This window comes from Bos taurus, chromosome 21 (genome assembly GCF_002263795.3).
Source record: "Bos taurus isolate L1 Dominette 01449 registration number 42190680 breed Hereford chromosome 21, ARS-UCD2.0, whole genome shotgun sequence".
NCBI lineage: Eukaryota > Metazoa > Chordata > Mammalia > Artiodactyla > Bovidae > Bos > Bos taurus.
The window spans coordinates 49,223,169-49,244,601 of record NC_037348.1 but is presented as its reverse complement, the minus strand read 5'-3'; the positions used below and the strand labels follow the sequence as shown (position 1 = coordinate 49,244,601).

The following is a 21,433-nucleotide window of genomic DNA, read 5'->3' as shown; positions in this document are numbered from 1 at the left end:
AAGAATCTGCCTGCCAGTGAAGGAGACCTGGGTTTGATCCCTGGGTTGGGAAGATCCCTTGGTGACAGAAATGGCAACCCACTCCAGTATTCTTACCTGGGAAATCCCATGGACAGAAGAGCCTAGTGGGCTACAGTCCATGGAGTTGCAAAGAGTCCAACACAACTTAGCAACTGAGCACGCATGCACCACTAATAAATATTATACAACACAGTGTGTTGCTAAGAAGGGCGAGAAAAAATGAGGTGACGGGGAAGAAGGAGTGTAATGAAGAAAGAAGGGAAGGGAGGAAGGGCTCCCTTTTTCAAAGAACTTTTAAAACATGGGTTTTAAAGTAAAATAACAGACTAACATTCTTCAACTACTTACATGATAAATTTATATCAAATTAAAAGCTTTCTGAGACAAACACACTTGTTAGATTTGACCATTTCTTGCCATTCTTTATATCCCATATAACATGCCATACCTCATTTATATTAAAGTTTATTTTTTAATCATGTGTCGTTTTGTGGCTAACTAACCTTCAGAAATACCCTTAATCTAGAATAGATCAAATTCTGCATAAACAATCTTTTACTGTATAGACTTTTACAGAGGAGAACTTTCTCAACATAAATAAAAGGTAAAGACTGTCATAAAAGATAAACTTAACTATATAATGCTTATTTTAAAGTTGTGCAAATCAAAAAATAACAGAAATAAAATTTAAAATTTAAAAACAAGCAAGTAACTAGAAAGAAATCTTTATATATATCACAGGGTTAATAACTGTAATATGCAAAAAGCTTTTAGAAGTCAATAAGAAAAAAAGGTCCCCTCCCCCAAAAATACAATCAGCAAGTGATTTACAAAAGAATCAGCCCATATATATATATATATATATATATATATGGAAAAAAGGCCAATTTTATTTAAATTTAAAACTCTATTCTATTAAATAGTAATTACTGGGTTTCCCTGCAAAATTAAGGTTTCATCAGCATATTCCCTAGCACACAAAAAACTAGTCCTTCTCCATGTATGTTAGTAAAGTAAGATAATTTTGACAGATTAAAAATAAATAAGAATTTAAGAATAAAACTTGGATTTGGTGACTGGCTGATCTTTAGTGAGTTACTAAGGAGACTGCATACATAGCGAGCAGTCTTATAAGGTTAAAGAAGGAATGTGTTAGAACATGGAGTCAGTGCATACAGAATAGTTTATTTCAAAAACTCTGATGACCAAAAGGAGTTAGAGTAAAGCAGCTATAAAGAGTAAGACAATCTAGATGAAATATTTTCAATGTACAGAAGGTCACTTTTGACTATATTGATAACACAGCAAAATTAACACAGGATGTATTGATACCAGCCACTTTCACCTGAAATCTACTAAGATGACAGTAAAAAGGTTTAAGGGGGAAAAAAAGCATAAACCCACAAGGAAAGAGACAAAATGTGATGAAGAAAAAGATAGTTCCAAAAGTGGAAAGTGATGGAAGCATGGTAAAAGACCAGACAATTGAAATCTAAGGCAGAAGATGGTAGAGTCTAAAAGTAGTGTTGACTTGATACAAACCAGGAAGGCTCATGATTTGGAGGTACAAGTACTAGTTTGTAAGTGGAATGAAAAGAGAAGGACTACTCAAAAGTCTGTATGAAAACTAGTTAGAGAAAAGCCCATGTTCTCCCCACACATACATATACAAACACTCTAATTCTCAGTCCATCCCTCTCTCCCTCTGTCTTTTACATGCACAAACACATGCATGTGCACACACGCTTACACACACATACACACACATCTGGCAAAAGCCTGGAAGGTTATTCTCTAGCTAGAATCTGAAATCTGGGACACCTGACCCAGGTAAAGGTGTGAGTAATAAGCTGTAAACATAAAAGCATTAAGCGAAAACTGACTTACTGAATAGTGAGATACCAGCCCTCCTTACCTCAATGTTCACAAACAACCCTATACCTACCAAACAGGAACTGTGGAGGATTCATCCCTGTGGAAAATGGTATTTGAAAACCAAGAACTGGGGAACCCTCCAATGAAATACCCTAGCCAGATTACTGTGTAGAAAGGCCCGTAAGAAACACACACACGGCTTCCAACTAGATTTGGAGAGCCCTGCTATTAAATAGACACCCATGAATCACCAAACATCTGAAAAAAGAAACTCTTAGACAAAAGACATAGACTAAAACAGAACACAAAGGAACTTGAAGGAAACAAGGCAACTCAGGAAAAAAAAAAAAATCAAAAAAGAGTAGGGAAGAAAAACATGACATCCTCAGCAAAGTAAGACACTGCATCCATGAAATCAGTAAAAAGCATAAGCAAAACAACAAACAATTCTCACAAGCAAAAAATATCAGAGAAGAAGTGAACAAAAGTTTCATAGTCATAAAGAAACCAAAAAAGACATTTTCAAATAATTTCATACATCATACAAAATACACCCCAAAATGAATAAAATAATTCAAGTAAATTTCCCAGAACTGAATCAAGAGCAAGAGTTTCCAGACAGAGTGTAACCAACAAATATATGGAAAAAGACCCACACTAAGCCATGTCATTGTGAAATTTCAGAGAACTGGAAATAATGAACGATACTAAAATTTTCCACAGGGGAAAAGAATAGGTAACAAAAAATGTTCAGTAATCCAAACAGCATGTGACTTCTCACAAGTAAGTCTGGAAAATGAAGACAATAGAGTAATAATGTCAAAATTTCAAGAGAAAAAAAAAAAAAATGCAACCCAGAAGATATCCAACCGAGAAGAAGACATTCTAAGTCATGAAACTTCTTAAACAGTTTCCTCCTATGCTTTTTCTCAGGAAGATAATCAAGGGAATTTACCACATAAAGCACACACATGACATGGGAAATAGAAGATCCAACACAGAAAAAAAAACAAGTCAAAGGATAGGGGTGAAGTGAAATCTCAGAACGGCAGAAATATAACAGACCTGGAGAACAAGTTCCTACTGAACTAGGAGGACGGAAGACCCCAGAAAGTACTGCTTCAAGGAAAAAATAAAATTAGATTAACCAAAGCCTTTGCACACATCAACAAAATATTTACATAATCTCTAAAAGAGACATTTATGATTGAAATACAGATAAATTACAGATACGTCTAAAAGAAACAAGACAATTATTAACTCTATGGCAAATAAAAAGTTGAGTGAAACAAAATACATAATCAGAGCACATCATGTGACTCAGCTGTGAACAATGTTTAGAAAATTATAAATAATGTTATCATTAAAAAAATTTCCCACTGAAAAATTCTAACCGTATTGGGAGAATAGTTTGAGAGGAAATATGTTTGGGTATGTGGCAGTGTCTACATATGTGAGGAGGAAGAAGATCAAAGTTAAATCCTTACTATATCTGCCACCATAGCCGCTTCTGTCTTTAGGCCCCTAGCTGCAATAGCTCTCATGGTATTCTCTGCTCTCCTACAATCTGGCTTTGAAGATTTGTGCTAAATGCTATTTGCTATTATTATCAAAATGGTGAGTGTCCAGGCTTACTTTCACTCCTGGGGGAAGAGGGTTCCAGGAATATACACCTTTGTATCCTTTACAAAAGAGACACCATAGGGTACATAGGAGATTGCCCTGCTCTTGTGGTCTCCAGAAATAGCCCACTTCTGCCCCTAGCATGAGTCAGTCATGAGTATGCCCAGAACATTTATAATTATATACTCACAAGTTGAGGAGTCCCTTTACAGTACAAACCTGTTTCTGGCTTTCTTGAAGCTGAGAATTTTCACTCAGAGCATCTTTTATAGCTATCTTAAGTCGTTCTTCATTCATCTGAAATATTTTGAAGGTTGTTTTGGCCTAAGTAGAATACAACATAGTGAGATTACAAGAATTAGTTTAATAGCCCTTTTTTATACACACTCCTTGAAACACAGAATTAAAGTTAAAAACACGCCAATAGGAGAGGCAGCATGCTATAGTAGAAAAAAGGCTGGCTTAACTCATGGTCTAGTCACTCAAGGTCTAGGTGCTCTGCCACTAACTTGCCACATGACTTTGGACACGTGATTCAACCCCTCATAACCTTCTATGTACACTACCTGGAAACTTTAATTAACTTTATATTGTCTCTCTTCAGTTCAGTTCAGTTCAGTCACTCAGTCGTGTCCGACTCTTTGCGACCCCATGAATCACAGCACGCCAGGCCTCCCTGTCCATCACCAACTCCCGGAGTTCACTCAGACTCATGTCCATCGAGTCAGTGATGCCATCCAGCCATCTCATCCTCTGTCGTCCCCTTCTCCTCCTGCCCCCAATCTCTCCCAGCATCAGAGTCTTTTTCAATGAGTCAACCCTTCGCATGAGGTGGCCAAAGTACTGGAGTTTCAGCTTTAGCATCATTCCTTCCAAAGAAACCCCAGGGCTGATCTCCTTCAGAATGGACTGGTTGGATCTCCTTAAAATCCACAAAAGCCTTTCTGTCCATTTTGTCTACTAATATTAAGTGCCAATCACCTTCAACAGTGAACCGTATATACAGCTATAGCTCAATAAATATTATTCAATGAAAAAAATGAACTTTCCTCAGATGCTCTATATTTTACAACTGTACCTAGGGCTTCCCTGGTGGCTCAGTGGTAAAGAAACTGCCTGTCAATGCAAGAGACACAGGTTCAATTCCATGTGACAAGGAGCACCTAAGCCCGTTTGTTACAACTATTGAGCCTATACTCTAGAGGCTAAGAGCCACAACTACTGAGTCCACGTACGGCAACTACTGAACTTCATACACCCAGAACCTGTGCTCTGCAGCAAGAGGAGCCACTGCACTAAGAGGCCCATGCACAGCTACTAGAGAATTAGCCCCCACTGTCCACATCTAGAGAAAAAGTCCGCACAGCAACAAACACACAGCACAGCCAAAAATAAATTTTAAAAAATTTTTAACTACTTTTTAAAGTAGTTTAAAAATAAACTAAATTTTATTTAAAATTTTATTTAAATTTTATCTTAAAATAAACTAAATTTTTAAAATACTGTATCTAAATCACCAGATGGTCAACACCGAAATCAGACTGATTATATTCTTTGCAGCCAAAGATGGAGAAACTCTATACAGTCAGCAAAAACAAGACCAGGAGCTGACTGTGGCTCAGACCATGAACTCCTTATTACCAAATTCAGACTGAAATTGAAGAAAGTAGGGAAAACCACTAGACCATTCAGGTATGATCTAAATCAAATCCCTTATGATTATACAGTGGAAGTAAGAAATAGATTTAAGGGTCTACATCTGATAGATAGAGTGCCTGATGAACTATGGAATGAGGTTTGTGACACTGTACAGGAGACAGGGATCAAGTCCATCCTCATGGAAAAGAAATGTAAAAAAGCAAAATGGCTGTCTGGGGAGGCCTTACAAATAGCCGTGAAAAGAAGAGAAGCGAAAAGCAAAGGAGAAAAGGAAAGATATAAACATCTGAATGCAGAGTTCCAAAGAATAGCAAGAAGAGATAAGAAAGCCTTCCTCAGCGATCAATGCAAAGAAATAGAGGAAAACAACAGAACGGGAAAGACTAGGGATCTCTTCAAGAAAATCAGAGATACCAAAGGAACATTTCATGCAAAGATGGGCTTGATAAAGGACAGAAATGGTATGGTCCTAACAGAAGCAGAAGATATTAAGAAGAGATGGCAAGAACACAGAAGAACTGTACAAAAAAGATCTTCACAATCCAGATAATCACGATGGTGTGATCACTGACCTAGAGCCAGACATCCTGGAATGTGAAGTCAAGTGGGCCTTAGAAAGCATCACTACGAACAAAGCTAGTGGAGGTGATGGCATTCCAGTTGAGCTATTACAAATCCTGAAAGATGATGCTGTGAAAGTGCTGCACTCAATATGCCAGCAAATTTGGAGAACTCAGCAGTGGCCATAGAACTGGAAAAGGTCAGTTTTCATTCCAATCCCAAAGAAAGGCAATGCCAAAGAATGCTCAAACTACCGCACAATTGCACTCATCTCACACGCTAGTAAAGTAATGCTCAAAATTCTCCAAGCCAGGCTTCAGCAATATGTGAACCGTGAACTTCCTGATGTTCAAGCTGGTTTTAGAAAAGGCAGAGGAACCAGAGACCAAATTGCCAACATCCTCTGGATCGTGGAAAAAGCAAGAGAGTTCCAGAAAAGCATCTATTTCTGTTTTATTGACTATGCCAAAGCCTTTGTGTAGATCACAATAAACTGTGGAAAATTCTGAAAGAGATGGGAATACCAGACCACCTGATCTGCTTCTCGAGAAATTTGTATGCCGGTCAGGAAGCAACAGTTAGAACTGGTATGGAACAACAGACTGGTTCCAAATAGGAAAAGGAGTTCGTCAAGCTGTATATTGTCACTCTGTTTATTTAACTTATATGCAGAGTACATCATGAGAAACGCTGGACTGGAAGAAACACAAGCTGGAATCAAGATTGCCGGGAGAAATCTCAATAACCTCAGATATGCAGATGACACCACCCTTATGGCAGAAAGTGAAGAGGAACTAAAAAGCCTCTTGATGAAAGTGAAAGAGGAGAGTGAAAAAGTTGGCTTAAAGCTCAACATTCAGAAAACTAAGATCACAGCATCCGATCCCATCACTTCATGGGAAATAGATGGGGAAACAGTGGAAACAGTGTCAGACTTTAATTTTCTGGGCTCCAAAATCACTACAGATGGTGACTGCAGCCATGAAATTAAAAGGTGCTTACTCCTTGGAAGGAAAGTTATGACCAACCTAGATAGCATATTCAAAAGTAGAGACATTACTTTGCCAACAAAGGTTCGTCTAGTCAAGGCTATGGTTTGTCCTGTGGTCATGTATGGATGTGAGAGTTGGACTGTGAAGAAGGCTGAACGCCAAAGAATTGATGCTTTTGAGCTGTGGTATTGGAGAAGACTCTTGAGAGTCCCTTGGACTGCAAGGAGATCCAACCAGTCCATTCTGAAGGAGATCAGCCCTGGGATTTCTTTGGAAGGAATGATGCTAAAGCTGAAACTCCAGTACTTTGGCCACCTCATGCAAAGAGTTGACTCATTGGGAAAGACTCTGATGCTGGGAGGGATTGGGGGCAAGAGGAGAAGGGGACGACAGAGGATGAGATGGCTGGATGGCATCACTGACTCGATGGACGTGAGTCTAAGTGAACTCTGGGAGTTGGTGATGGACAGGGAGGCCTGGTGTGCTGTGATTCATGGGGTCACAAAGAGTCGGACACAACGGAGCAACTGATCTGATCTGATCTAAATTCTAATATTTAATTCTTTAATTATAAAAGTAATAGCAAAATGTAAATGATTTTTAAAGCAACAGTCCTATAAAACAACTCAACTTACTTCAGCTACTTGTGATTTGAGGGACTTGGATTCATCTTCTAGGGACTGGATCCTTTTTGAAATCTCTGACATCTAAAAACACAGTATCAATCACAAGTATTTACTGAACTCCTCCAGTTTTCAAGATGCCATTTCTATCAAGTATATTATTAACCTAACACTTTTGCTCCAAAAGTGAGGATTCAGATTAAGAAAACTTCACAGCTATATGCTTAAAGGGATTTTATATAAAAGTCATATAACAGTATTTCAACTCATCTTTAATATTTCTTAACATTTAAGTTATATATAAGAAGGCTACTAGCATTATATCTTACTAAATAATCTCACACACATTAAGATCATCCTTAAGATAGATTTTAAAATAAAGACAAATAAAAGGGAAGTTTAAGTTCCTAAAACACTTTCAGAGTAATAAAAAACCAAAACCACTATATATGTGATTATTCAACTTAAATGATTTATGTGAGCTATTCCATAGTGCAAATAGAAAATTTCTATAAGAATATGCTAGAAATGCAACATATAATGTTAACTCTAACAAATGAAAAGAGCTAGAGGATCCAGAAAATTTTATTCTCCACTTTATAGTCTTCTGTATTCTTTTGACTTTTTTTTTTTTTTTACAGTGCATGTAATACTTTAACTGATATCATATAATTTTTTTTAACTCAGTAACGTTCTTTTTCCTACAGTCTCCTCAAACACAAAAGTCCTACCAATTCATCTTGCTTTGAATGTTTAGACTTCTCTTCCTTTAACTCTTTTTCTAGAATGAGTATTTCATCCTCAAGTTCAGATTTGGACTCAGTCAGCTTTTCATAGAATGCCTGAAAGAGGAAGAAAACTTTATAAGACAGTCATAGGAATATTTGGTGAAGATAAATCAGATGAATGTAATCAAATACACACACTATAAGTTAAATAAATCTAGTTTATATATTTGTTTATTTTTATAACACTGAAATCACAGAAATACTAGCAGGTGTTAGCAAACTTTTTCTAGAAAGAGATAGTAAATATTTTAGGCTTGAAAGCCATGCAGTTTCTGTTCCAGCTAAAGTCACATACATATGTAGTGAGAAAGCAGAGACAACACATAAATGAATGAGCATGGCTATGTTTCAATAAGATTTTATTTACAACAACCAGTGAAGAGCTCAGAGCCTAGTTTGCCAACTTCTGCTCTAAAACATTATAAAAGAAGCATGAGAAAAAGTCCAATTTCATATAATTCAATACATAAAATCAAAAATAAACTCAAAAGACAATCAAGATAATATTCTACACTGAATTAAAACATATTTTCTGTGGCCTTTTTAATTTAAAATGATTAGTTACTGGATTATCCAATTGGAATTTAAATACTGTAATAAACATACCTCTGATATTTGTGATCCTTCAACAAACTTGTTAAAAGAAAAATAAACCAAAAGAATCAAAGAACTTAATGCAGGCCAAAATAAAAGTAAAACAAGTACATATTATATCATACTGGTTAAAAAGCATATTTATATATATTCATATATATATATAGTAAAAAAATATATATGCATATATTTCCCCAAATTTGACTACCTGATTATATGAGTTCTCTTACCTGAATCAAAATTACCCTGATACTTGGATTTTATCTACAGATTCAAAGAGCAATTTTTGTAACTGTACCACATTATAGTTTATATTCAACTATGTTTACCAATCTTGAAAATAAACACTGTATGTTTCAAAAAACTACTAAAATTAGAGAAAAACTTCCAAAATATTCATTTTAAAGTAAAAATTCAATGCCTAAGAATAAATTGGTGGCTTTATTTTATCCACAATGTTGCAAAGAGTAAATATATTTGCTATTCAGTTTTTGTTCTTCTGTCAGCGTGTTAAATTCCTTGTGAAATTCTATTTTTCAATCTAATAAATTACAAATAAAATAAATAAATAAAATATAATAATTTCAACACGTTTTTGAGAATATTAATAGGTAACATAAAGAAAAAAAGGTTAAGAATTCAATTTTATTTGGAATTCAATTTATGACTTCCTTTGGACTCTACTAGGAAATTCTGATCCATATGCTTTGATGATTTATAGACATCAGTGATGGAGAACGCCAAGCTAACTGAACACGTATACCGAAGGTACAAAGTCCATCATTTTCTATTTTAATATTAGTATGCTTTTTACAACACTTCCATCTCTAAACAGTAGCATGACACTCCTATTACAAACCCTTATCTGTCATACCTTAGCTAAACGACAGATTATCACACTTTCCTTCCTTATTATTAGCCAAATCAAACCTGGCTCAGGAGACCCAACTCTGTATTTCTTCCAAACTGCACATTCAGTGGCATCATGTTGGTACCTTGAAATTGGTCATGGTAGGAGTATTTACACAACAGAACTCAGCAGGTGTTACAAATAAAGGCTCCTACTTTTCAGATACCAGCACATCACTGTGTGTAACATTCTAGTCAGCTCCTAACCCTTTGATGGGGTAAAGGCAAGAACTGCCTCAATTTACATAATTATTATTTCAAACTATTCCTAAATTTATGAAAGTGAATTCTATTTTTCCTTCCTGGAGCAAACTGAGCCAAAAAAAAGAATGATTATCTTAATACATTTCCCAGAAATGAAGAATTAAGAGCATCTACATAACTCTAGATGACAGTGAACCGAAAATGCTTCACTCAAAACAAATCATCAACAAAGGCTCAAAATTTTACAATACCTTATGCTACTTACTAACATTCTATTTCCTATATTTAACTTAAATTTCTTTAAGTTTTAATTTCCAAGAAATGTGAGTTTTGAGAAGCTACATGACTTTTAAAGTTTATGTCATTTAGTAAGAACCTTCCCTTTAACTTCTGTAAGTATCTATTTGTTCTTACCTCCAAACTTTGTGCTTCTGTTGACTCCTTCTCATAGCTGGCATCCTTTAAAGATGACTCTAAGCTTTCATACTGAAAGAAAGCAACACTGTAAGTAAAAGTACTATAAATTTTATTCCAAACTATACCTGCCCTCTGACCCACCAATTCCATGAAAAGCAACAGTAAAACCACACTGCAGAAAGACAGCATCATCCACAGCTTCAAATTTACCACGATAATTTTTATTATACTATTATTGATACTCAACATGGAAAAATCTGGCATTCAAGAAAACAAGATCTGAGTGAGAATGAAGAAAAAAAATGAACAAGGGAAAAAGACAATCTTAGAGGGTTCAAGTAACAGAGTTCTCCTTCAGACAACAAAATAAGTAAGCTTAATATATAAGAGGAACTAAAAGACAATCATTGAGCCAAGGAAAGAAAACTACAAAAAGAGCCACACAACCTTTAGAACCAAAAAAGGCAACAGATGAAATTAAGAAGGTTTAAAAGGTGATTGGGCATAGGTGACCAAGAAGGCAATGGCACCCCCCTCCAGTACTCTTGCCTGGAAAATCCCATGGACGGAGGAGCCTGGTAGGCTGCAGTCCATGGGGTCGCTAAGAGTCAGACACGACTGAGCGACTTCACCTTCACTTTTCACTTTCCTGCATTGGAGAAGGAAATGGCAACCCACTCCAGTGTTCTTGCCTGGAGAATCCCAGGGACAGGGGAGCCTGGTGGGCTGCAGTCTATGGGGTCGCACAGAATTGGACATGACTGAAGCGACTTAGCACCAGCAAGCATAGGTGAAGACAATCAGTAAGATGGAAGCTAGATCAGAAGAAAATATCCAGACTGAAGTGTGAACAAAAAGATAAGAAATCCAGAAAAGAACATAAGAGATATGTAGGATATAGTAAAAAGCTAAAATACAAGTATCTGGAATCCCAGCAAGAGAAGAAAAAAGAGAAAAACAGTATTTGAAAAAGTTATGATCAAGAGAATTCCAAAACAAATAAGACATTAAGCCACAGATTCTGGAACATCATGAAGCCCATGGATGAATAACAGAAGACACCACATCCATACAGCTAGTAACACTGCTGAAAATCAAAGATAAAGAGAAAATCATAAAAATAGGCACATAGTTTCTTATAAATTATACACTTCCTGCCATATGACCCACCAATTCTAAGATATTTACAGAAGAGAAATAAAAACATATACCTACAGACAAAAAAAGGTAGAATGATCATAGCAACTTTATTCATAATAACCAAAAGATGGAAATAACCACATTCAGAGGTAAACGGATAAAAGAAAATGTGGTATGTTGATATAATGAAAATGTACTTTCAAGTTAAAACAAAAAACTACTATATGCAACATAGTGAATCTCAAAAATACAATGCTACCTGAAAAAAGCCAGACACAAAAAAGTATGATTTCATTTACAGAAACTCTAAAATAGACAAAAACTAATTTATGGAGATAGAAATATAAACAGTGGTTGCTGGCAGGGCTATGGGGCTGAATGAAAATGAGGACAAGGGAAATGCAAAGGTGACAGAAATGTTTTATGTATTAACGAGGAAGGTAGATTCCTGGGTGAATACACCTGTGAAAATAGAGAGAACTGCGTATTTAAGAATGTCCATTTAACTACTGAAAACTACACTTAAGGTTTTTAAATTGAAAGAGAAAAATAATTCAAAAAAAGACATAACACCAAATTTCAATAAAACTTATAGCTGACTTCGACCCATAAACAACATGCCAAGAAAAAAAGTAAAATGAGGTGTCCCCAAAGTGCTTAAAGAAAACAACTGCCAACTCAGACTTCTATAAAGAACATCATACAAAACAGAGAAATAAAGACATAGTCAGACAAAAACTAAGAGTTATCGACACTATGTTACAGAAAAAAAACAGGAGGTCCTTCTATTCTTTAAGAGGAAAAAAATCACCTCAGATGGAAGATGGAAAGGAAGGGAAGAATGAAAAGTAATGGAAAGAATAAATGTGTGGATGAATCCAAATGAATCTTGACTGTCTCAAAGAATAATAGAAAGAATAAATGTGTGGATGAATCCAAATGAATCTTGACTGTCTCAAAGAATAATAAAATTATTTGGGGGTTTATATAAATATAAAGGCAAAATATAATGCAAAAGGCAAAATATAATAGATAAAAGGGGGCAAGTGGAATTAAAGCATTCTAAGATCTTTGCACTATTCATTAAGCAGTATTATAATAGCACAAATTTATATTAGAACTCAATAATTTAAAAATATACACTACAATCTCAAAGGTAACCATTAAAAAAAAAAAATCCGTAACTAACAAACCCACTGATGTAGAAAATATTGAATTAGTTAAAAACTGTTTCAATCCAAAAATAAAAAAATAGAAGAGAAAAAGGCATGTGGGACAGATGGGTCAAACAGGAAAATAGTTAAGATGGTAGATTTGACCCCTAATAAATTAGAAATTGTATTAAATGCAAATGAACTAAATAGTCTTTTAAATAAAAATATTTTTTAGACTGATTAAAAAAAGAAAAACCTATCTGTATGATGTTCAAATCACTAAGCTATGAGGAAAATGTACATTAAACCTCACTGAACACCACTATAAATCAACCATACTTCAGTAAAATTTAAAAAAACAAACACCTCATTGAGACAACACTTCACATTTGTTAGGATGGCTATAATCAAAAAGACATAATAACAAGTGTTGGGAAAGATGTGGAGAAAATGGGACACTCACAAGCTGCTGGCGGAAATATAAACTAGCACAGCCGCTGTGAAACACAATATGGCAGTTCTTCAAAAAGTTAAATATAGATCCAACAATTCTACTCGTAGGTATACGCCCAAAATAATTCAAAACGTATATTCACACAAAAATGTGTACAAGAATGTCCATAGCAGCATCATTTATAACAGCCAAAAAGTACAATAACCCAAATGACCATCAATTGAAAAATGGATATGTCAACTGTAGTAAGCAATATTATTTGGCAAAAAAAGATATATATAGTATTGATATTTGCTACAACATGGATGAGTTTTGAAAACATTATGCTAGGTTTAAAATGCTAGTCACAACAAAGCACATGTTATATATATCATTCCATTTACGTGAAATGGAATCCAGAGTGGGCAAGTTTATAGAAATAGAAAGTGGGTAAGTTGTCTAGGGCTTGGGAATAGGGGAGATTGGGTGAAGGGTGACAGCTAAGATGTGCAGGGCTCCTTTAGGGTGTACAAAGTATGTTCAAAAACATTTTGTTTTGTTTAGTAAATAAACTAAAAGTATACTAAATATACTAAAGTATACTAAAATATACTAATTATATAAATATTCACTTGTATAATTTAAATGGGTGAACTGTACACTATATGAATTATATCCCAACAGAGCTGTTTAAAAAACTACTATAATAGTTTCAAAACCCTCAGATACCAGGGAATAAATAAATCTAAGAAAAGATGTGCAAGACCTCAACACAAAAATGTATAAACAACACTGAGAATTTTAAAAAGACATAATTAGAGGGATATACCATGGTCCATCGATAAATACTCAACATTGTAAAAATGTAAATTTTTTCCAAATTAATCTATATAGTCAATGTAATCCCAAATTCCCAGCAGGCTATGTGCATGTGTGCATGTGTAAACTGATGAAGTGATTGAAAATTTATATGAAAAGACACAATCTCGAAAAACAAGTCTGGCGATTTACACTGTCAGATACCAAGACGAGCTAGGTAGCTTTTAAAAAGCATGGTATTGGTGCAAAGATATATACATATATGCTGCTGCTGCTGCTAAGTTGCTTCAGTCATGTCCGACTCTGTGCGACCCCAGAGACGGCAGCCCACCAGGCTCCCCCGTCCCTGGGACTCTCCAGGCAAGAATACCGGAGTGGGTTGCCATTTCCTTCTCCAATGCGTGAAAGTGAAAAGTGAAAGTGAAGTCACCCAGTTGTGTCCGACTCCTAGCGACCCCATGGACTGCAGCCTACCAGGCTCCTCCGTCCACGGGATTTTCCAGGCAAGAGGACTGGAGTGAAGTGCCATTGCCTTCTCCAATATACATATGTGTGTATATATATAAAATAGACCAAAAGAACAGAAAATATTATAAAAACAGACTCAGATATACACAGTCACAAGATTTAAGACAACAACACTACAGAACAAAGGGGAAAGATGGCCTTTTAATAAATGGTACTGGTAAATTCAGCAGCCATATGAAAAACATAAAATACTAACCACCAAATCATACATCACAGACTGAATTCTAGATTAATTTGCAGCTGAACTGCGTTTCCCCTCAATATGTGTTTGTTGAAGCTGCAATACCTCAAAATGTGACTGTATTTGGAGACAGGCCTTTCAAAGGCCATTAAGTTAAAATGAGCCCATTGGATTAAGATAGGCTCTAATCCAATCTGACTGGTACCCTTACAAGAGAAGGAAATTTGGACACAGAGAGACATCAGAAACACGCACCTGTACAGAGAAAAGACAATGTGAGAACAGACTAAGAGGCTGGCCGGTTATGTCAAAATGACAGGCCTTAGCACAAACCAAACCAGTCCTCACCTTGATCCTGGACTTCTAACCTCCAAAACTGTGAAAAATTTAATTTCTATGTAAATCATCCAGCCTGAGGTATTGTGTTGTAACAGTCCTATCAAACTAATAAAAAGACTAAATAAGAAAAGTTAAAAAAATAAAGTTTCTAAAAGATAACACACATGAATATCTTCATATTCTTGAGTAGACCAAAAAAAAAATTTTTTTTTAAATAGGAAACAGACAGCAGTCATCATAAAGAAAAGATTGACAAATTAAACTGTTACAAATAAGAACTTCTGCTTACCAAGACACCACTTGAAATATAAAGGCAAACCAAGATATTTGTAATACATGTATCTGACAAAGGACTTGTATCCAAAATATAGGAAAAATATATATATCAAAAGGAAAAAGATAACCAAAGATTTTCAAAAGATAAAAGATAATTTTCAAAATGTGAAAAAAAATTAACTAGGCAACATGAAACAAAAAGGATATATCCAAATGGCCAATAAAACATCAAAGGGTGCTCAACCTCATCGGTCAGGGAAACAAAACCCGAAATCATAATGAGACATCACTATGCACCGACCACAATGGTTACAATTTAGACTGGTAATATGAAAGCAACTCTCATACTTTGCAAACAAAGCATTAATAATCTTAAACTTACACAGAAAACCTGCACTGAAAAGTAAGGATCCTAGAGGATCCTAACATGGATGTCCACATTTTCAAAAATGTCTTACCTCCTTTTGAACAATGCTAAATTTTTCAAGCAGTTTACATTTTTCTTCAATCAGTGTAGAAAGTTCTATAGCAAGCTTTTTCTCTCTCCCTAAAAAAGAGTTAATGTTATCATGTTTTTAAGCTTATTTAATTACAAACAACAATGATGTGAACTAAAATAGAAAAAAAGAGCTTACCCACATAAAGCCGGCTTCTAACCTGAAACAAATTTTTAACAAAAATTACATTAAAACAAACATACATTCAGGCAAATATAACTTATTTAATTGCTACTGACAACTTAAAGTGTTTCTTATTACCTTTAGTATAAACGTAAGCTAGCCAAAAAGTGTTGTATTTCCATTGAGAAAATAATACTACATATTAAAGTCCCCCCATTGAAGATTCACATTATTTATTAGCATAATAAAGGCTCTGAAATAACTCTACCTTAAAAATACCTGTTTCATTTCATTTAGCCCACTGCTCCTCAAACATATTTGACCCCAAAACAAACTACTTAAAGAAGCCCCTATCATCTCCCCTAGTACTAATATCTAAAATAACACAATTTGAAAAATGTTACGATGGGGCCATGGATCTGCTGACTATAAAGTAAAAAAACTTTTTTCTTCTTTAACCTCTCTTTCAAACAATGAAGGGAAAATTTCAATTTATAAAGGGGTCAGGCTTAGGACTAAAAAACAATGGGGACATGCCTGCTCCCCCTTCACTCCCCAAATGGGCCACAAGGGCCAGAATAAATAAGTGCTGCTGCTGCTGCTAAGTCGCTTCAGTCGCGTCGGACTCTGTGCGACCCCATACACGGCAGCCCACCAGGCTCCCCCGCCCTGGGATTCTCCAGGCAAGAACACTGGAGTGGGTTGCCATTTCAGTACTGAGAAAAAAAAGCAATTGGGACTTAGATAATCTACACAAGATATACAGGAATAAAATTAAATGAAACAAGATTTAAAAGTCAAGGTACAGTATAATTAGTTAGATAAGGAACAACTAGTGAACTGAAACAGATTCAGAAACTATCTCAAAAAGTAACAGGAGGAGGAGGAGGCGGCAGCAACGAATCTCTTATAAATGGTGCCGAAGCAGGACCCGAAGCCTAAATTCCAAGAGGTGAGAGAGTGTTGTGCTTTCATGGGCTTCTTCTTTATGAAGCAAAATGTGTAAAAGTTGCCATAAAGGATAAACAAGTAAAATATACATTACAGTGGTTGGAATAAAAATTGGGGTGAATGGGTTCCAGAAAGCAGAGTACTCAAGTACGTGGATACCAATCTGCAGAAACGAGAACTTCATAAAAGCCAATCAGAAGCAGTATGCAGAGGGAAGATGCGAGGGGCTGCCCCTGGAAAGAAGACTGCTGGGCTGCAGCAGAAAAACGCTGAAGTGAAAACAAAAAAGAACAAACAGAAGACACCTGGAAATGGAGATGGTGGCAGCATTGGTGAGACACCTCAGCCTCCCTGCAAGAAAAGGACTTGAGTAGATCCTACTGTTGAAAACCAGGAAACATTCATGAGCAGAGCTGAAGTTAAAGATTCCTGAAGAACTGGAACCATGGCTTGTTGATGACTAGGACTTAATTACCCAGCAAAAACAGCTCTTTTATCTTCCTGCCAAAAAGAATGTGGATTCCATTCTAGAGGATTATGCAAATTATAAGAAATCTCGAGGAAACACAGATCACATAAGGAGTATGCAGTCAATGAGTTAGTGGCTGGGAAAAATGAGTACTTCAGTGTGATGCTGGGCACTCAACTGCTCTACAAATTTGAGAGGCCGCAGTAGGCTGAGAGGAGAAGGCAATGGCAACCCACTCCAGTACTCTTGCCTGGAGAATCCCATGGACGGAGGAGCCTGGTAGGCTGCAGTCCATGGGGTCGCTAGGAGTCAGACATGACTGAGCGACTTCACTTTCACTTTTCACTTTCCTGCATTGGAGAAGGAAATGGCAACCCACTCCAGTGTCCTTGCCTGGAGAATCCCAGGGACAGGGGGAGCCTGGTGGGCTGCCGTCTATGGGGTCGCACAGAGTGGGACACGACTGAAGTGGCTTAGCAGCAGCAGCAGCAGCAGTATGCTGAGATCCTTGCCGACCACTCTGATGCACCCAGGTGTACAGAGGGCCACATCTCCTGAGACTGTAAGAACTGGAGCAATGTTGGCCTATACACCTCTGAAAGAGAAGAGCCTTGCTTTATTACTGAATTATCTTCACAATTTCCTAAAATACCTGGCAAAGAACTCTGCAATTTTGTTCAGTGCCAGTGATTATGAAGTGGCTCCCCCGAGTACCATCGGAAAGCCATGTGAGGCACATGCACCCACCCACATTTGATCTCTATAAACACCTTTTTGTTTCTTAGTCCTTCTCTTGTACAAACAATGTACTTTGGAAATGTTCGTGTATAACAAAATTGATGTTTGTTTTCTGTTTGATTTTAAACAGAGAAAATAAAAGGAGTTATAGCTCCTTTTTTCTTTCCTTTTTTTCATTTCAAAGTTGCTGCCAGTATATTCAGTGATGGACAACAGAGAGACATACTGTAGAGTGTTTTATTGCTTAGCTGACAAAGCTGCTTTTGAACACTGGTGGTTTCTATTCCTTTGACACTACGCACTTTTATAATATGTGTTAATGCTATATGACACAATGCTCTGATTCCTAGTGCCAAAGGCTCAATTCAGTGTGTATAACTGAAAACATTCATCCATTTGTGCTCCCCTTTTTTTTAATGGTGCTTAAAGAGCCCATCCTTTGTGAGTAATCCATCCATATTGTTCTTTAGGCATTTTATCTTTGCCCAATTGCTGAAGAACGGTGGCTTGTTTCATGGTTTTTGTATTTGTGTCTAATGCACCTTTTAACATGATAGACTCAATGTATTGTGTAGCTACAATTTTCTGGAAAAGTTAATCTTTTAGAAATTGTTTTTCAGATCTTTAATAAATTTTTTCTTTAAATTTCAAAAAAAAAAGCAACAGTAAACCATTTAAAAAAAAAGGAGAAAAAATCGTTAAAGAGATAGGGAAGTGAGAAGAGCCAACATCTTAAACAGCAATAGTCCCAAAGACAAAAAAAAAAAACGTAAAATGCAGAAAAAACTTCTCAGAATTAAAAAATATAAAAGATTTCATATTTAAATATTTAAGATAATTCAAAGAAGAAATAAGAAAACAGTCAAGCCTAAACAAATTGTATTGAAATAAGGATATCAAAAGCCTCTACAGAGAACAGATCACTTACAAATGCATAAGAATCACACTGACAAGAGACCTTTCAGTGAGTAACATTAGATATAAAAAGACAAGGAAGTAAAGGATTTTAAAGTATTAACAGGATGAAACTTTAGACCCAGAATGCTTAAATCAAACAAACTGCTGTTCCAACATAAGGACTTAATTCAAACATTCTCAAGCATACAAAAGTTTTGCCATACAAAGACCAATACTAAACACAATATAGAAAGAAGTATCCAAATATGAGAAGAATTAAATCCAGGAGACCCTACAAGAGGTATGTCAATTACTGATGATCAAATATCTTGGTAATATTTATTGTTGTCTTCAGGGATGGAGAAGGGGTGGAGAAGAAAGTGAAAAAGAAAAGAGAAATATTTTTAGAACTAAAATTCTAGATTATACCAACATGAAAGTAGTTTGGAAAGTGAAAGAGACCAAGGGATGTGAGAGTATGCTAAATAAGGTTCTTGTCTTCTCACTAGGAAAATTTACTTTATGAATGCAGAAAGAACTGAAAAGAAATATATCAAAAGTGGAACAAATTAATAAAGTATGCTAGGAGAAAGTGGTCCAAATACATCAGTAATCAATAATCGTAACCTGTAGATACAGTAAACTCAGTGAAAACACAGATTTTCGGATTAAATGTTTAAAAAAATTCATACAGAACTGAATCACTTTGCTGTATGCCTGAAACTAACACGACATAGTAAATCAACTATACTCCAATAAAACAGAGAAATTTGTAGAGTACATACATTAAGTAAAAGACCACAGAAAGACCGGAAAATATAAGGATGGAAAAAGACACAATAAACATTACCAAAAAGAAAATTGGTCTAGCTGTATTAACATCAGATAAGAAACTTTAAGACAAAAGCATCAGTAGAGTTATAGAGGGTCACTAAATATTGACTAAACAGTTAACCCACCAATAAGAGATATAGCAATTCTAAACATATATCCACCTAACACAATATTCTCAAAATACGTAAAGAAAGAATTGAAAAAACTATAGAAAGTAACTGATAAATCCATCATGACAGTGGAATTCAGCCAACTTCTCTCTATTCTTGATAGATGAAGGAAACAACAACAAAAAGAGCAAGAATATGTGATACATGAATACTACAAATTAGCAAGTTAGCAAGACTGACCTAATAATGGATGGGTATGGAATGATACACATGTATTTGTTTTCAATAATACTCAGTGGAATAGGAAAAAGAGCACAGAAAAGGTGTATGTCCATGTGGCACTCTCATACGTAGCATGGCAGACAAATGGGAAAAGGAAAGACTATTCAATAAACAAAGCTGGGAAAAGGTTATTTGGCGGGTAGGGTGAGGAGGATGGGGAATTACAGACTCACTACCCTACACCAACCAGAAAATTAACTCAAAATGGATCAAGCTCTTCTGTGCTAAATGGAAATTGCTTTCATTAAGAATTTCTACTCATCAGAAAACATCTTAAGAACAATGAAAAGATGTTTCATACTGGGACATCTGTAATAGACATAATCAACAAGGATATCATCAAGAATACATAAGGAGGGGTTGGGAAGAAGGCTCAAGAGGGAGGAGATATATGTATACTTATAGCTGATTCACTTTGCTATACAGCAGAAACCAACACAGCAGTGTAAAGCAATCAAACCCCAATTTAAAAAAATTTTTTAAAGAATACATAAGAAATTCCTACAAATAAAAAGGAAAAGAACAAACTACTCAAAAGAAAAAGGGGCATAAGACATAAACAAAATATTTCCCTGAAGAACAAATACATATGGCCAGTAAATAAAGTTTCCAATCTCCTTAGTGATCAAAGAATACATCAGAACCATGGTAAGATACCATTCAAATGGCAAAAATAAAGAATTTCAACAATAATAACTGTTGGAGAGGACAGAGATCAAATGGATCTCCGGGACCTCTTATATATTGCTGTTGGGAGTATAAACTGGTACAGACATCTGGAAAAGAATTTAGCATTACCTTTTAAAAGTAGAACCTCCAGCATGCTAAACCAAGTAAATCTCAGACCCAGTATATTCCCAAGAGAAACTTACAAATACACAACAGGAGACAAGTATAAGAATTTACACAGCAGCATGATTTGTAATAGAAAACAGCTGGAAACAACTCAAAGGCCCAAGACCATAAAAAATATAAATTAACTGTAGTATATTCTCTTGAGGTAGTATTAAAACAATCAAAATGAGCCAAAAATATGGATGAATCTTAGCAATATAGGATGGAGTAAAAAAGTTCTAAAACATGGTATTTGGCATGAAACTAAGCAAAATTACTATACTTTTGAAGGATATATGTATTTAATACATATGACCAAAAATAAATTTTTTTTGAGGCATTGGAATATCAATACAGGATCTTGAACAGGATTACCTCTACTTCAGGGAGGCAGGGGGATGAAATGAGGAGGATCATCTAAATTTAAGTGACAGTCAACATCTTTGATTCCAGGTGGGTGGTATATTCACAGATGTTTAGTAGACTATTAAAAATAAACACCACCCCAAATAATAAATAAGAAATAAAGGCAGGGTTTTAGTATTAGTATGGAATACTCGTG

At 35.6% G+C, this 21,433-nt stretch overlaps 1 protein-coding gene and 1 pseudogene across 13 annotated transcripts in view; one reads left to right on the top strand and one right to left on the bottom strand.

Moving 5' to 3' along the window:
• The window catches only part of MIA2 (MIA SH3 domain ER export factor 2), a 97,174-nt gene that overhangs the window by 37,081 nt on the left and 38,660 nt on the right, over window positions 1–21,433 (bottom strand). For 8 of the 13 annotated variants that reach the window (XM_005222083.5, XM_005222085.5, XM_005222089.5 and 5 more), the window contains 7 exons: window positions 15,772–15,793; window positions 15,595–15,683; window positions 10,264–10,335; window positions 8,749–8,775; window positions 8,086–8,196; window positions 7,367–7,438; window positions 3,739–3,843 (listed from right to left, as the gene is read on the bottom strand). In XM_005222083.5, the coding sequence (XP_005222140.2) occupies window positions 3,739–3,843; window positions 7,367–7,438; window positions 8,086–8,196; window positions 8,749–8,775; window positions 10,264–10,335; window positions 15,595–15,683; window positions 15,772–15,793 (498 nt within the window). The remainder of the gene's footprint in view (window positions 1–3,738; window positions 3,844–7,366; window positions 7,439–8,085; window positions 8,197–8,748; window positions 8,776–10,263; window positions 10,336–15,594; window positions 15,684–15,771; window positions 15,794–21,433) is intronic. The other 5 variants (XM_005222084.5, XM_005222086.5, XM_005222090.5 and 2 more) reach the window with 1 other exon arrangement.
• On the top strand, window positions 16,510–18,068 carry LOC101904393 (mortality factor 4-like protein 1; annotated as a pseudogene).